The 16,020-nt window shown below is 37.2% G+C and overlaps 1 protein-coding gene across 1 annotated transcript in view; it reads left to right on the top strand.

The window, feature by feature from the left end:
• SYN3 (synapsin III) overlaps positions 1–16,020 on the top strand; it is a 197,091-nt gene that overhangs the window by 18,003 nt on the left and 163,068 nt on the right. The window contains exon 2 of the mRNA XM_087723116.1: positions 4,571–5,033. Coding sequence (XP_087579242.1) covers positions 4,720–5,033 — 314 coding nt within the window. The 5' untranslated portion in view covers positions 4,571–4,719. The remainder of the gene's footprint in view (positions 1–4,570; positions 5,034–16,020) is intronic.

Genomic DNA, 16,020 nt, shown 5'->3' with positions numbered 1-16,020 from the left:
CAAATAAATATCTATCCACTGTTGATGATAGACTGCATGTTCAGTTTGTAAGATAGAATTCTGCCTTGCCAATGCTGGAATAGAAAATGTAAATAAGCAAAACTATGAGCCATTTATAATAAATGTTAATGTATAAAGGAGTCAATTGCTCTATATTAGAGTTTTCCCCAAAGCCTTCTAATCTTTTGTCCTCAAAAGCTGGTCTGACCAAGTTTTTTAATTATCTCAAAGTGTCTGGGACTCTGTCACATCATTGCCTGAATTCTGGTTGCCTTGCAGTAGGCAATACTTTATAAAAGCTGCAGGAGAAATCCCTCTCTTAGGAATTAAAACAAATTTCAGATCCACATTCATGAATAAGATCTTTATGGAAGAATTGACACTATTTCCAATTTACTTTTCATTAAGAAACCAATTTTATCGCTTCTTGTGAACCTGAGCCTGGTTGGATAGCTCCAAGGGAGAAATATAGTTCTCATTTATTTGTCCATTGTCATAAAGACAGCAGTACATTGATTGTGTGCTGAGGAATGGTTATTTATTATAAATAGATTATTTGTAATGTAACACATGGACAGTTTGCTCATGGGAAAACAGTACTGTAGGAGTTTAGTCAGAGGGTGTAACTGAGAGAGTGACAGTTGGGACAAGGCCTTTCCCATCATTGCAGCCTCCAGACAGGTTGGATTAGCAATTGTTTATAGGAATTGCGATTCAGAACATCTGGAAGGAATTAGGTGGGGAAATATGATTAAAGAATAGAGTTGCTGGTAGGGACTGTGTATACATTTACAACAGGAAAAAAATAGAATACAGACTCAATTGATTGAGAGTTATTAAGTAAGATGTTGCTTAATACAATAAGTGAACCAGATCTCTCACTTTTTCAGAAACCAGTGTAAATCAGAGAATGCTGTTTCTTCTGGTTGGAGAAAGAGAGAATTTAGTGTATATGATATGTGATGATCTCACTCATGAAAAGAAAGTCTTTTCTCATGTGTGAAGTACTGGTACTCTTGTAATGGAACAGCTCCATGTAGAGTTCTACCCTATGTTGATTATTATTTATGTTTGTTACTATAACATTAAAAGCTAGATTATTTGAACATGCGTTTTGATTGGCTTTAAAGACAGATTCTTCTGAAGGTGACAAACACCCTTCAATTTCAATTACTAATGGTGTAATCTGATGGTGGATAAAATGCACCATTGGGATGCGAGATAGAGAGGGTGAAAGGAACAGACAGAAAGAGAGAAACAATAATTAAGTAAATAACATTGTGCATCTTACTTTCTGTAAAACAATCCCCTCTCCAGAGCATCCTCTTTTTCAAAAATTTAAAATAGGGCAATTCTACTTTAACATGCCTCTAGAATGAGAGAGAGAGAGAGAGAGAGAGAGAGAGAGAGAGAGAGAGAGAGAGAGAGAGAGAGAGAGAGAGAGAGAGAGAGAGAGAGAGAGAGAGAGAGAGAGAGAGAGAGAGAGAGAGAGAGAGAGAGAGAGAGAGAGAGAGAGAGAGAGAGAGAGAGAGAGAGAGAGAGAGAATAAAGCAATAAAACAAAGCCTACAAGCAGAACCATATACATAACATGGGTTAGGTAACAAGGCCAATACTAAAATAAGGTGAATCTAGAAATAAGATTATTATAAGTGAAAAACTGAAAGTCTGTAGAGATTCTCAACCATCCAGATCATGGTTGTCCCAAAGATGCTTTTTCAGGAGGCAATAGGACTTTCTTGTTTTTTCTTTGAAGATATTTTGCTTCTCATCCAAGAGCTTCTTCATCTTTGACTGGATGGTGGTGATTGGAAGGATTTATATTCCTTTAAGACAACTGGTCATTTGCATCCTTTTAGAGCATTGATGAAGCACTTGGAGGTTTATCTGTGTCCTCAGGATCACCTGAGTAGTGCTAATGGTTCCTATAGTCTGCAATGTTTTTTTTTGGAAATCAGTGGTGAAATTCAAATGTTTTCAATTTCAATTCAATTTTTTTACTACCGGTTCTGTGGGTGTGGCTTGGTGGGTGTGGCAGGGGAAGGATATTGCAAAATCTCCATTCCCTCCCCACTCTGGGGCCAGCCAGAGGTGATATTTGCAGTTCTCCAAACTACTCAAAATTTCCACTACTGAATTTCACCCCTGCTGAAAATCCATTCATATTCCCACACTATTTGAAGGCTGTTCATCCCAAACTGCATAACTAAAAGTCTGTAGAGATTCTCAGTCACCCGGGTCAAGGTTGTCCCAAAGGTCCTTTTTCATGAGGAAACTGGAATTTCTTGGTTTTTTTCTTTGAAGATATTTCACTTTTCATCCAAGAAGCTTCTTCACTCTGACTGGATGGTGGGGAATAGAAGGTTTCATATTCTCTTATTACATCCTTACTTTCTATTTCAGTGCTTCTTAGCAACTTTATGATGCATGGACTTCGGCTCTCAGAATTCCCCAGCAGTGTACTTTGAAGGATAATTTATCCCAATAAAGGAAAACCTTGCCATACTCATGCCAACAAATATTCTATATGAACTTTTGCTTTAAGTTTCTGTCTGTCACTTTGCAACCCAGCCCTCTGGAATGACCTCCCCGTGGAGATCCGGACCCTTACTACCCTCCCGGCCTTCCGCAAAGCCACCAAGTCCTGGCTGCTCCAGCAGGCCGGGAGGCTTGTGAAACATCCAGCCCCACGGAAATTGTGAATGTTACGTTTTTTAAAGTGTTGTCTTTGTCTATTTATCCCCCTTCCCTTGTCTATTGTGAACCGCCCGGAGTCCTTCGGGAGTGGGCGGCATACAAGACAAATAAACTAAACTAAACTAAACCCCATGGACCACAGTATGCCAGGAATTTTCCCAAATTCATGTTCATTGTGTCGATGAAACTATCTAACCATCTCATTCTGCGGCTCATCTCATGCGCTGCAGTGATGCAGTGGTTAGAGTGCAGTACTGCAGACTACTTCTGCTGATCACCCGCTGCCAGCAGTTTGGCAGATCGAATCTCACCAGGCTCAAGGCTGATTCAGCCTTCCATCATTCCGAGGTGAGTAAAATGAGGACCCAGATTGTTGGGGGCAATAGGTTGGCTCTGTAAACCGCTTAGAGGGGGCTATAATGCACTGTGAAGCGGTATATAAGTCTAAGTGCTATTGCTATCCTCTGCCATCGCATTCTATGTTTGCTTTGCATCTTTCCCAACATCAGGGTCTTTTCCAATGAGTCCTCTCTTCTTATTAGATGGCCAAAGTATTTAAGCTTCAACTTCAGTATTTGTCCTTCCAAGCAACAGTAAGGATTGATTTCCTTTAGGATCAACTGATTTGATTTAGACTACTGATTACATTGTATACCATCCAACACAAAAATCAGAAATGAGAAATTGAAATAATATGTTTGTTTTCAGATTTTTTTTAAAAAATGTACACGTTTGTTTTTCTACATTAGATTGCATCCATATCGTCTATTTTCTTCTATATCTTTGGGGTAAGAATGCCTTCAGCATGTTTCCATCTTAAAAATGGAATTTGTATTCAAGAAATGCAAAGGCAAAGCGGAGTGACAAACAATGCATCATTTTAGGCAGCCTTTGAAAAATGTAGATAGCTTCTGTAATTTTAAAAGATTTATTTCTCTGGCACGGCTGGCTTTTATCGAACTGCCTCTGGCTTCCCTGATAAGCAGGCAATACAAAAGGCCTTTGCAACTCTCTAAGTTCCCAAGATAGGATTCTTTTATCATCAGGAGAGAAGTTGTTCCAATTGTTAGAAAGTATTGCCAGATTCAAAATTATATACCAAAATACACTAACTGGAGGAGGTTTCTCTTTCAAGCAAAGGGCAAAAAATGTTCAATTTCATTACTAACTATTCCTTTCAGCTCAAGAAAGACAAGCACATTTGTAAGTCAACTTGATGTTTCCTACAGTCAACAATGAAATTTTATAAAAATATACTTGGCAAAAAAAGGTATAGTTTGGGAGCATAATTGCTCTTGCTAGTGCATCAAAACATGAGTGTCTTCCTTTAATAACAGCCTATATGTTGAGTCTAAGAATGGACTTCTTATGCCCAGTATATGACTGTGGGCCAAAGAAATCATTAAATACATTTTGCATTTAATTAATCAAATTGCTTCTCTATAAACCATCACTCATGCACTTTAATTTACTTGTACAATCTTGTGAAGTACCTATATATTTTAGTAATTTGCTCACATGTAATGCATTGTTTTTCATGTTTAGCCTGTTTTTAATGTTTTTGTTGTTTCTGTAATACGATTACATTCATATTTCTTTGCATTGTCAGTGTTTGGAGATCTACTGAATTGTTCTTTTACTAGAACTGCATGGGAGAGCATTTCCCACAACATCCATGGGTAACAGATGAGCTAAGGAACTACAGGCAAGATCACATGGCCTTCATCATTTTATCTTCCTTTGGAAAATAGGAAAAGAGCTCCTAGGGCTATGTTTTTCAATCACCTAATTCCTGAAGCAGTTGTCTTTTGGGCTTTCTGGTAGGCCTAGCCTGCTAGTGATTGATTCAAATGGTTTTCTCTTACATTTCACAGGTGAGAACTAAAGAAAGGAACATTGTAGGTGGCAGAATATCTCTTCCGCCCTGAAGGTGATAGAATATCAACCAACTAGTAAAAACTCAAATAGACCCTTTAGAATCTGCTTCTGCATTCTTCGACCTGACTTTGGGGAAGTTTTCAGAATGAATTTCCTGCGAAGGCGTCTCTCAGACAGTAGTTTTGTGGCTAACTTGCCAAATGGTTACATGATGGACCTTCAGCGTCCAGATAATTCCACCAGCAACCCTGTTTCCCCAGCAACAGAGAGGAGGCAGCAGCCAATACAGCAACCAACTGCTCTTTCTTCTGGTACCAGCATATTCAACTCCATCTCCAGTGCCATGAAGCAAACCACACAAGCTGCTACAGGACTCACAGAGCCATCAGCAACACCTGTCCCTGTAGCCCAACCGAAGCCCCAAATTCTTTTGATAATTGATGACCCCCACACAGATTGGTAAGTAACCACATTTTGTTTCGTGTTTGTTTCAGCTGCAGTAACCCTGAAAGGTCTGAACTCAAATCGATTAATGCCTTGCAATGCACAACTCAGATAAATGTATTTCTTTTGCACACCACATACCATGTTCTGAATGTAGATCACAGTAGCTTAGAATATGTCTAAAATATATAATGTGAACCAGAAATAACAGGTAACCATAAATGTGACAGCATGTTAAGAAAATGTACAATGTTGTTTATTTAAAAAGAAAAGTGACATTATTAACAAAGTGATGATTATCTTGGAAAGGTTGCTACTTGGATTTGAAGATACATAACAAATTGCAAGGTTATTGCTATTGGTGTCTGTACTGCTTGAAATGAAACTAATTCCACCACTTATTTTACAAACAGCAGAGGAAGTTGTCTCTTGATATTTTTCATTTGAAAATTGGCCACTTTAAAAAACTAAATGAGTTTAATACAGTCATATTTGAAGTTCCCCGTGACATCTATGAGAATGTTAGTCATTGTTATTTAAATCCTTTGTATTTAACAAGGAATCTACTTTGTGGATATTTAAAGCTGAAACCAACACGTTGTTTATTTTATTCTTTTATCATGGTCATCTATCAAATGTTTTCTAACTGTAATTTGACTCATAGTCTGAAAACCATCAGGAGCCACAATGTTTATCTTTCTGTTTTAGGGAGAAGTAAGGAGAGATAGCAACCAGTATCTTACCAAATTATTTTGATAAAAATTGTACTAATGTTGAATAGATTTGTCTGCTATCTTTTGTAAAAGAGGATACATTTGTGTGTTTTTCCCCCTTCTAACCTGTTTATGATTTTTATGCTCCATGTAATTGCATTAGAAGAGCGCCAGGTGTCAGTACTTCCTCAAGTACCTCCTCATACAGGCATATGTATAGTAACTGCACATTGTGGGCTCTGCAGTCTGGTATCCCAAATAGTGTCCAATGGATTTTCAGTCCCATAAGCAAAATGAGCAAACATGATTTTCTGTTCATTGAAATGTATGACCGAGCTTTCCATGGATCATAATATCAACTTTTCATAATATTCCTGAATATAAAAAGTTATATTTGCATAGATTAAAATTCAAATATTTTAAAAAGCTTTTCACATGTGACAAAAGTGAGAAACCAACAGTCCACAAGATGTGCTAAATTAAAAATTTGAAGACCCCACATCTCTTGGCCAATGGGTGAAATACAATGAATCTGGTAGATCAGAACCATCTGAAAGACGCCCAGTTTTCTTTTCCTAGCTGTGGTAGAGTTTACTTTTCAGTGGAACAGAATGTATAGCAGGTTCAGGTGTCTGTGTGTGTGTGTGTGTGTGTGTTACGTCAAAGTACCTGGTATGCCCAAATATGGGAGGAAGCATACTGCTTCCCTCTTGCCTTTCAACAAAAGCATGGTTTTCTGCCTGGAAAGTTCCTAGGGTGGAGCTGAAAGGCAAAAGGGAAGCAGAATGCTCCCTCCCATATTTGGGCATACCCGGTGCTTTGACATAACACTTAATCATTTCCTTGGCTCAGCTGAAAAGGGAGGAGAGCTTGTGGCTTAGAGGTTAATATAACTGCCTAATATTTAAAATTCAGCCCAGGTTCAAATCCCAGTAAGGGTTTGGCTAACTGTTCAGAGCTGAATAGCTTGAAATAGATCTATACTAGTCTCCATTTATTTATTTATCAGCACAAATGCTCTATCTATCTATCTATCTATCTATCTATCTATCTATCTATCTATCTATCTATCTATCTATCTATCTATCTACCTACCTACCTACCTACCTACCTACCTACCTACCTACATACATACATACATACATACATACACACATCCATATCTCATTTTTATATCTTTTAATAAACTAGCTATTCATACCCCTGAAATACATCCATGTAATTCAACTTCAGAAAAGTGCATGCTTCTTTCTGCTTGAAGGATTTATTTTGGAGACTTTTTAATTTCCTAAGAGTACCTGTCAGAATAGGATATTAAAATGCCAGGGAAAGGACTACAGATGGATATTCAAAGCATCAGGAAACAGAATGGCAGAACTCCATGTTACTGTACGTCAGCCAAATCTAGGCACATGACCTCACTCAAGAGGAAAAGTTCCACCTCTGGCAATTTCCTTGCCAGCTCTAAATTAATTTATGTTCTTGCTACACTGAATTCTGACCATATATTAACCTTTTCAAGCAAGATTTGAAGATTCTGATTCTATAATTTTTGAGGGGTCCTTAGTGCTCTCTGAGCTTGATTGTTTTCTTAAAGATGTTTCATTATCCTAACTAGGTAACATCAATGCACCAAGTGGACCATACTCAGAGAGCACCAAGGACTCCTCATTTCAACTCTGAGCTACAAACGTAGATAGTTTCCCATAAGAAGAATTCTTACAATTAATTTCAAAATCTTAATTCAAGCCCATCTGGATTCTTATCCCATTAAAATTTCTAAAATTAACATTCTAATTACCCTTTTGCTCTATATTTTGTACTTTTTTTTTTACAAATACTTAAACTCGTAGTTAAAATTTCTTTCTTAAAGGAATGAAGAAAACTCATTCAGTAAATCAAACAACCAGAAGCCTTCCAAGGTCCCTTTCAATCATATGATTCCATAATTCTGGTTGTTTATATTAGCAAGTGCTGTTATTTGAACTCTGCTAAAACTAAATTATTAAGTTCATTGCAATGACTAGAAGATCTCTGACTGGAAATACTTCACTCAGTAAGTAGAGTATAAAGTTTAATAGCTGCTCATCTTACATGTCTACTTATGGATTATTCTGAATAGGGAAACAAAAATGCACACTTTTTTTCTACCACAAAAATAAACCCCTGCGAAAGATTGTGTAACTCTAGGAAAAATAATAATATTTAGAATTCCCTTTCAAGAAACATGTCAAAAGAAAAGAAATCCTGAATTGTAGACCTTGAGAGTTTTCCATACAAAAGAAAAGATGGCTAGGAATTGTTACAAATGGTTTGCGCGCGCGCGCACACACACACACACACACACACACACACACACACACACACATCAGACAGAACTCTGGGTGTATCTCCAAAGTCATGAATTTCTGCATGTCTTTTGCATTTTCCCCCTTATAAATATTATGAGTGTGAAAATATTAATAGTATGCTTAAATATATGCTGATCAGAGTAATTTTGATATGAGAATAGATTTAACTTAAAACTAGCTGAACGATCATTTGCAAATTGCATTCAGTAGTGTTTTTCTACCCTGTACAATATTAAAAGCAAACCCACTGTAATCCTGAACAAAGCAAATCAGGTGCAGATTTGCAGCACATGATAGCTGCCTGGAGATTTTGAGCCTGATATAAAATTCAAGCTATAATCAATTAATGCCTTTGATTCCAGGTAATTTTGTCAAAGTGTCAAGACCAATAGCACTTCTCACTTAACTCTGTAAAGTTTCATAAGTCTGCTGCCACTTGTATTTATACTTTATGTAGTATATATTTAAAGCAACTTAGGATCCAGTTTTCCTGGCAGAAAAATAGCCAAGAACTATAAGGATTAACATTGATACAAAAATAGGCATAAGGGGTCTGGAAAATATTTCCTCCTAGGTTATAAATACAGTCATGCGAGTCAAATTTGGTAGCCTAATTACTTTAGCAGAGTTTCCTTAAATGTACTACATTTAACCCCCTAGGGCCTTGTTTGGAGCATGCTACTGGAAAGTAACATACTTTGCAATGTTTCACTAAAATATACATTTGTTAGGTAGGAAGCATAAGAAGGTAGTTCATTATATATTATTAAACAAAGCAGCAATCTTAAGCTAGAATTCTGAAACGTTACTTCAAATGTCTTAGTTCTTGAACAACTATTTTATATTGGCATTACAAAGCAACTCATATATTATTATAACAAATTATAATCTTCTCAATATTTTTGTTTAATATTGCACAGTAATAAAGTTAATAACCCATTTTGGCCATAGGGCAAACACAATCCTAGAAGCTCTTTTGAGACAGCATTTAGCCCTAGGTCAAGTTAAAGTTTACAAAATGATGTAACGCTTTCATACTTTCAAAAACTCTTAATAAAGTAGCTGGAAAAGATTAAGTGATGTTTATTCCCCTACTCTTGGGTTTTATCAGTTTAACTGTACTTATTTTGATTTTTAAATTGTCATAGAGTTTTTAATTGTTGGCTTGTATGGTGTCCAGGCTGAGCTTGTCGATCAGAAAGATTGGCAATCCCTAGCGCCGCATAACGGAGTGAGCTCCCGTTACTTGTCCTAGCTTCTGCCAACCTAGCAGTTCAAAAGCATGTAAAAATGCAAGTAGAAAAATAGGCACCACCTTTGGTGGGAAGGTAACAGCCTTCGGCATTTAGTCATGTCGGCCACATGACCACAGAGACGTCTTCAGACAGCGCTGGCTCTTCGGCTTTGAAACAGATATGAGCACCGCCCGCTAGAGTTGGGAACAACTAGCAAATATGTGCAAGGGGAACCTTTACTTTTACCTTATGCTGTCCAGAGTCACATATTTATGGGATGGATAGCTATATAAATCTGCTAAATAAATAAAACATGATATTTAAGAAAGATGATGGGGAAGCAGATGATGGGGAAGCAGATGCTTTCACATGGTCATTGTTATCACTCTTCAAAGATGCCTCAGAACATTATAATTGAATGTCTTATAGTGGATCAGTGATTATATTCACCACACCAATTATGGAAACACTTGAGTTAATGTACATTAATTTGGGAACACAGAAAATCCCCTCTGGCCAGACACTTACTTCCTGAATCTTGCACTGCCATGTTGTTTATTACAAGGAAAGAAAAGAGTGATGGCACTCAATAGACTTGATGATTGAGAAGAATGGGAAAGCAATGAACTTAAGAAGCAGGCTCTGGTAGGAGTTTCTGCCAATTGAAAAGCATTCTCTATCCAAGCATGCAGAGATTCAAATGTTTAAAACCACAGTGTTTTTCTTTTTTGTGATTTGAGATTTTTGGGGAAATGTTTCTGTTAGGGAAAACAACAATAGAATAGGAATGAATAGGGCTGCCACAGAAATTTTGTACCAGACTGAAGTCCCTGTGGATAGATTCATAGGATCATTTTTCTAGGTGTGGAAGAGAATAAGTTCTGCAAACTTATTAGAAAAAAGAAAAATGAAATACTTTTATTTCTGGAAAATAAAATCCAGCAATTAAAATCAACCCTGCAAAGAAGCAAAGTCAAAAAAGAAGGAAGATTGGAGAAACTAATTTTCCAGGAGCCATGAAACAAGATGGTTTGCTTCAAAATGTGAGGCAACTGACTTCCTTGAGTCTCGGTTATCTGCTTTTTCTGCTGGCTATTCTACATGGAGGGTATACTAACAGCCAGACCAATTAGGCTCTCAAAGCAATTTATTCAGAAGCTCCAGGCTGCTGCCTGACTGTGCCAAGTCTTGGCACAAGATACGAGCTACTATATGCAATAAGTTACACCATTTCATTTTATTCATCAACGAGTTGGCCGTTCTATGCAGTAGCACTAAGCATAAAAGTGGAGGAACATAATTTATAGTTGTCAAAGGCCTTCATCCCAGCCTCTCTGCTGAATAGCATACGGTTTATTGCTGAAAAATCTAAAATGGTACACAAAATACATGACATATTTTGGGGAGACTAGTGACATGCATTTAATTTATTTGTTAAATTTATTTATTTATTTAAAACATGTAGCCACCATCTGATATAACATTCTGGGAAGTTCCTAATATAAAGAGAAACAAATATTTAACATAAAATTATAATATGAACAGCAGTGACCCTTAGTAGTGGCGTGAGTGTACAGTTGCATCCATAACAACCTGTGAAGATACTAAATAATAACATGTACCCATGTTTCCCCAAAAATAAGACCAGGGGTGTCTTATTTTTTTTTCCATGTATTGGAGGCCCACTTCTTTTGCTACAAGCAACAGGGCAGGAAGCTATGTGTTGCACCAGTGCTGCCATCATGAGGCAGGGGTTGTAGGGCTGCCCCACGCACCCCATACTGGCTTGCCTTAGGACCCCCACAGCCAGGCCATCCTCACCCTCCTCACAGCTGCGGCACCAACATATTGTTCAGCCTCCTGCTCCATTGCAGCCACAAGCAAGCAGAAGTGGGCCAGTGGCCATGTGAACTCCTGCTGCATGTGGTTGGTAGTGCTGCCACCACTAGGCAGATGTTGGGGTGTGGATGGACTGGCTGCAGGGTCCCCCCTGCCTCCCCTTGTGGCTGCGGCACTGAGAGCAACCAGATGGAATGGGCAGGTGGCCTGCAGGTGGCCTTCTGTGCAGGCTCTTAAGTAGGACTTATTTGGGGGATAGGGCTTATATTAGATACACACATAAAAACGTGCTAGGGCTTATTTGGGGGAAAATGGTATATGCACAAAACAAACCTGAAAAGGGGGGGGGGCATCATTTGCATTAGAACATTGTGATGCAAATGTCATCATTTGCTATCTACTTTCTTCCCTACCCTCCCCACCCCAAGACTGTGGATTAGTGTGGTCATATAAATAGCCTTTCAAGATAATAATATGGTTAGGCAAGCCAAAGATGCAGCCAAATTATTAAAAAATAAACTATCATGGTATAGACATCTGACAGTGATATAAAGAATCTATAGAAAAGATAGGCATAACTGGAAAATTAGGCTTATGCTATGGGAGAAATTCAAAGACACAATGACATATAAAATAGGCCTAGTGGCATCTGGGACTGGAATTCAAAGTGAATTGAGCCAGAGATGAAATTGGGTTGCCATATACTAATATGCCATATATATATATATATATATATATATATATATATATATATATATATATATATATATATATATATATATATATATATATATATATATATATATATATATATATATATATATATATATATATATATATATATATATATATATATATATATATATATATATATATTTCAGAGTATACGACACACATTATTCCCCCCCAAGAGGGATAAAATCTAAGTGTGTCTTATACACTGAATACAGCCCAAAACCCCTCCCAAAACCCCTCCAAAAACCCCACAAAAGTGGATGTGCATAGGGTTTGGGAGGCATGCAAAGTGCTCCTGGGGGATAGGGAGAGCAAAAACAAGCGAAAAATGGGTCAGCTTTTTCTCGTTTTTGCCCCCCCCCATCCTGCAGGAGCATTCTACAAGCCTCCTAAAGGCTATGCATTCCCTATTTTTGGCAAAAAACGGGCACATTTTCTCAAAAAAAAAAGGCATTTTTTTGCTCGTTTTTGCCCCCCCCCCCCAGCACCCAGGAGCATTTTGCAGGCCTCTCAAACTCTCTACATGCCACATTTTTCACAAATAATGAGGCGTGCATAGGGTTTGGGAGGCCTGCAGAGTGTAAAAACTAATTAATTTACCTCTTCAAAATCTTGGTGCGTCTTATACTCTGAAAAATATGGTACCTATCTTCCTTCCTTCCTTCCTTTCTTTCTTCTTTCTTTCTCAGCAATAAAACTAATGATTGAAAAGGAGGTGGCTGAGAAGGCAAAAATGGACTTTGGCATTAGGAAAGGTAGATAATGCTAATCCACTCTGAGGTTGTCAGGCTGTGGTTTCCTTAGCCTGCTCATGTCTGCTTAATGAGCTCCTTAAGTGAAGTGTCTACAGTTGCAGATGGCATAGCTTCAGGAAATGAGTTGCTTTGGCTGTTAGCATACACATCATTTTATACACTGATTATAGCTGAAGTGGATTTATAAGTTGAACCACCTGCTAAAGCAGCTCAGGCGTGTCACCCATGATAATAAAGCAGGTATAGTAGTTTGTATGGGACATGTGGCTTGAGCCCCAGGAGTCAACTTCAGCTGTTTATTGTCCCCATGGGGTTTTCAAGTTTCCTTGTTTCCAAATTTCAGCTGGATTGTTTCCACTGAAAACAAATGTATAACAAATACTTCCATGCTGTATAGCGTTATAACTATTTCTGATGTATTGTTTATAGGGAATGAGCAAATGGTATACTAGAGTAATTTGAATATTATATAAAATAAAGTTGCTTCAGCATGGTTTTCTGTTCATGCAAAGAATTCACTCAGCCAAGAGAGAATAATAGCATTTTATTGCTGCAGAAGAAAGAACTATCTTATCAATTAACCATTTAGTTCATGACTTTCTGATATAGAGGCTTTCCCAACTGTTACAACCTATGAACATTTAATAATATGATAAATTGGTCATACTGTCGTACTATAGCTTCATTTTCACTTAATCTAGATATAAATGCAAAAGGATATGGGTGACACCAGTGTCAAAGGAAATATGTATTAGTGTTCCTTTCCCACAAACAGTACAGTGTATTACCAGCCAATAGGCTGTTTAATTCAACTCATACAATACCATTAATTTTCATGCCAACCAACCAAGAAAATAAGTATTCTTATACCTCTCTTTATCTTTTTGTCTTTCAGTTTCTTGAAGTGCTTTTAGTTCTAAAACAATGAAATTAGATCCCCAAAATGAATAGGCAGATTAACTAAAGATCATTATAATTTAGAACATCTGCATTTATTGAGCAATTGTAGCTTGTCATATGGATTCTATTTTTTATTGGTTTTGTACTGCTTTTTACTCTGCATTCCTTTTCTGCTGCTTTTTTAAAATATTGATGGTTCTTTATTAGATATCATCCACAAAGCTTCCCTGCCCCAGCATAAGGATGTCCCGCTTACTGTTTGCTAAGAATTTATCATCACACTCTCATTGCTATCTTATGGTCAAACTTCACCAACTTTTCTTAACATTGCCCATGTCTGAATTACAGTAAGGAACCACCAACACTGTCCTAACCGCATCACACACTAGAGATGTACACACAGTAACAGAGCATGGTTCAATTCTGGATGCATAATAACAGCGTATTGTAGGACCATCAAGATTTTGAGCAATAGAAAGGAAGGAAGCTTTGCAAAGCAGGCTATGTAGGTGAACTCAATATTTATCTGTTGACTGCCAGCTGCCTGCAATTTGGCAGTTCGAATCTCATCAAGCTCAAGGTTGACACAGTCTTCCATCCTACCGAGGTCAGTAAACTGAGGACCCTGATTGTTGGGGGCAATATGCTGACATTTTAAAACAGTAAAACCCATTAAAAAAAAATCTAATTCCAGTTACATACTAAGCAAATGTGCGCAACACTCTCTGAGGAAGTTTCAGTATAGCAATGCATCCATCCATGCATTCCTTTTCAGCTATTTCAACATTCATTTCATTCATTTAAAATAAAGAAACAAACAGAAGGGGGGGGGGGAATAAAGCAGAGAATAAACAAAGCAGTACGCCAAGAACAAAGTGGTATGGACTATCAGACATGAACAAGATGATTATTGATAAATTATGAGCACCAAACAAAGAATACATTTTGTTACATATAAATAGTCCTCTCAGCTATTCTATTTGAAGTTTGAAAGGGAGGAAAATATTAGCCCTATTGATTTTTAAATTAAAAAACAGCATTACCCTATAGGGCAGAAGGCTGAACACTATAACTGTCTGCAGCTAATCGAGGAATAAGAATTTCCATTCTCCACAGGAAGTATTTTATAACTGGTATGCCTCTAGCTACTATGCCATTCTATTCACATTCTTATGTAAAGATTCAAATTATCATTCCTGGTCTTTGTTGAACTCTGAATGTATGAATTATGAGTAAGAATAAAGAGAATTAGTTCTGAAGAATTTTATCTACAGCCTCAGGAACATACTGAAAGAAAATTGTGGTTAGATTACAAATAACAGAGGGCTGTTATTAAGATGAATGAGTAAGAACTATCAAATAATTGTAAATCTAGCATTTTAATAAAACTTAATGAGGGCAAATGGCAAAAGTTAATACAAGATGCTAGCTTGTGAGAATGAACTTTCCGTCTTTTCTTTTCACCTAACAAAAATGCTGGGGAAAAGAAAAATAAATGCTTCATACATGTTGCCTAGATGGCTCCTATGAGGTTATTTTAGACTAGAACTAACAAAAGATTTAAATTGCAAAATGTTCTTTAATATGTAAACAATTCAGGAAATTAAATTAATTTAAATTCAATTCAATTCAGGAAGTTTAAACAAACAAATTGAACAATCCAGTTGTCCTTCTTTGTCAATGGAAGGATATGTAGATTTGCTTACAAGTTTATAATCAGCCGGATCACTCTTCTTAAGTTCCTTAAGATGCTAAACATTTCCTGCAGGCAATCAATTCCAAGCAGTAAGACAATAAATGAAACCACATGGCAATGTTGAAGTACTCTGTACCAGTCCCTGAATCTGCAAAAAAGAAAAAGAAAAAGAAATGCCAGCATAACATTTGTATCCCAATCCGCTTTAGTATAGAGGCTGGTGAGTGAGAAATAACCGAATCTCTTGGGGTAAAGTGGGTTGAGTAAATATAGGCAAATGTTTGGAATAATATGTTTATCTGTTTATCAGGAAACTCAACTAACAAATCACAGGTTGGAGATGCTCCAGGTTATTTCTAAACATAAGCCTAGTCCTGTCCTAAATGAGTGCTAAACCCATACTTTAAAATGGTCAGGTTAACTTGTTGCAGACACAAAGGAATGGCATGAGATGAAGCTGAAAGAACAAATAAGTGTTTGTTTTGAGCAAATTCTTTTTTTAAATTGTGTTACAAGAAGACAGTAATGCTTCCTCATAGTTGCCAGCATTTAGGAGGAATTTAGGGCTGCCATGGAGCCGGAAAACTAAAAGGGATGACCATGAAAATCCTCTATTAGATGAAACAGCAGAAAATCTGCAATATACACATAGTGGTCACAGAAAGAGCAGCACACAAGAGCCTGGGTCTTCTTCCCAGTTTAACTTTTTGTGCAACACGGGATTAGTATCCTTCCTAGAGAATACTAGCCCTGACTCTTAAATGCAAGACTAGCACTT

Source organism: Thamnophis sirtalis, unplaced genomic scaffold (assembly GCF_051295495.1).
Source record: "Thamnophis sirtalis isolate CommonGarterSnake01/CBP01778 unplaced genomic scaffold, rThaSir2_p1.2 scaffold_9, whole genome shotgun sequence".
NCBI classification, from domain to species: domain Eukaryota; kingdom Metazoa; phylum Chordata; class Lepidosauria; order Squamata; family Natricidae; genus Thamnophis; species Thamnophis sirtalis.
The sequence above is the reverse complement of the archived record's forward strand: the minus strand, read 5'-3'. Positions and strand labels throughout refer to the sequence as shown.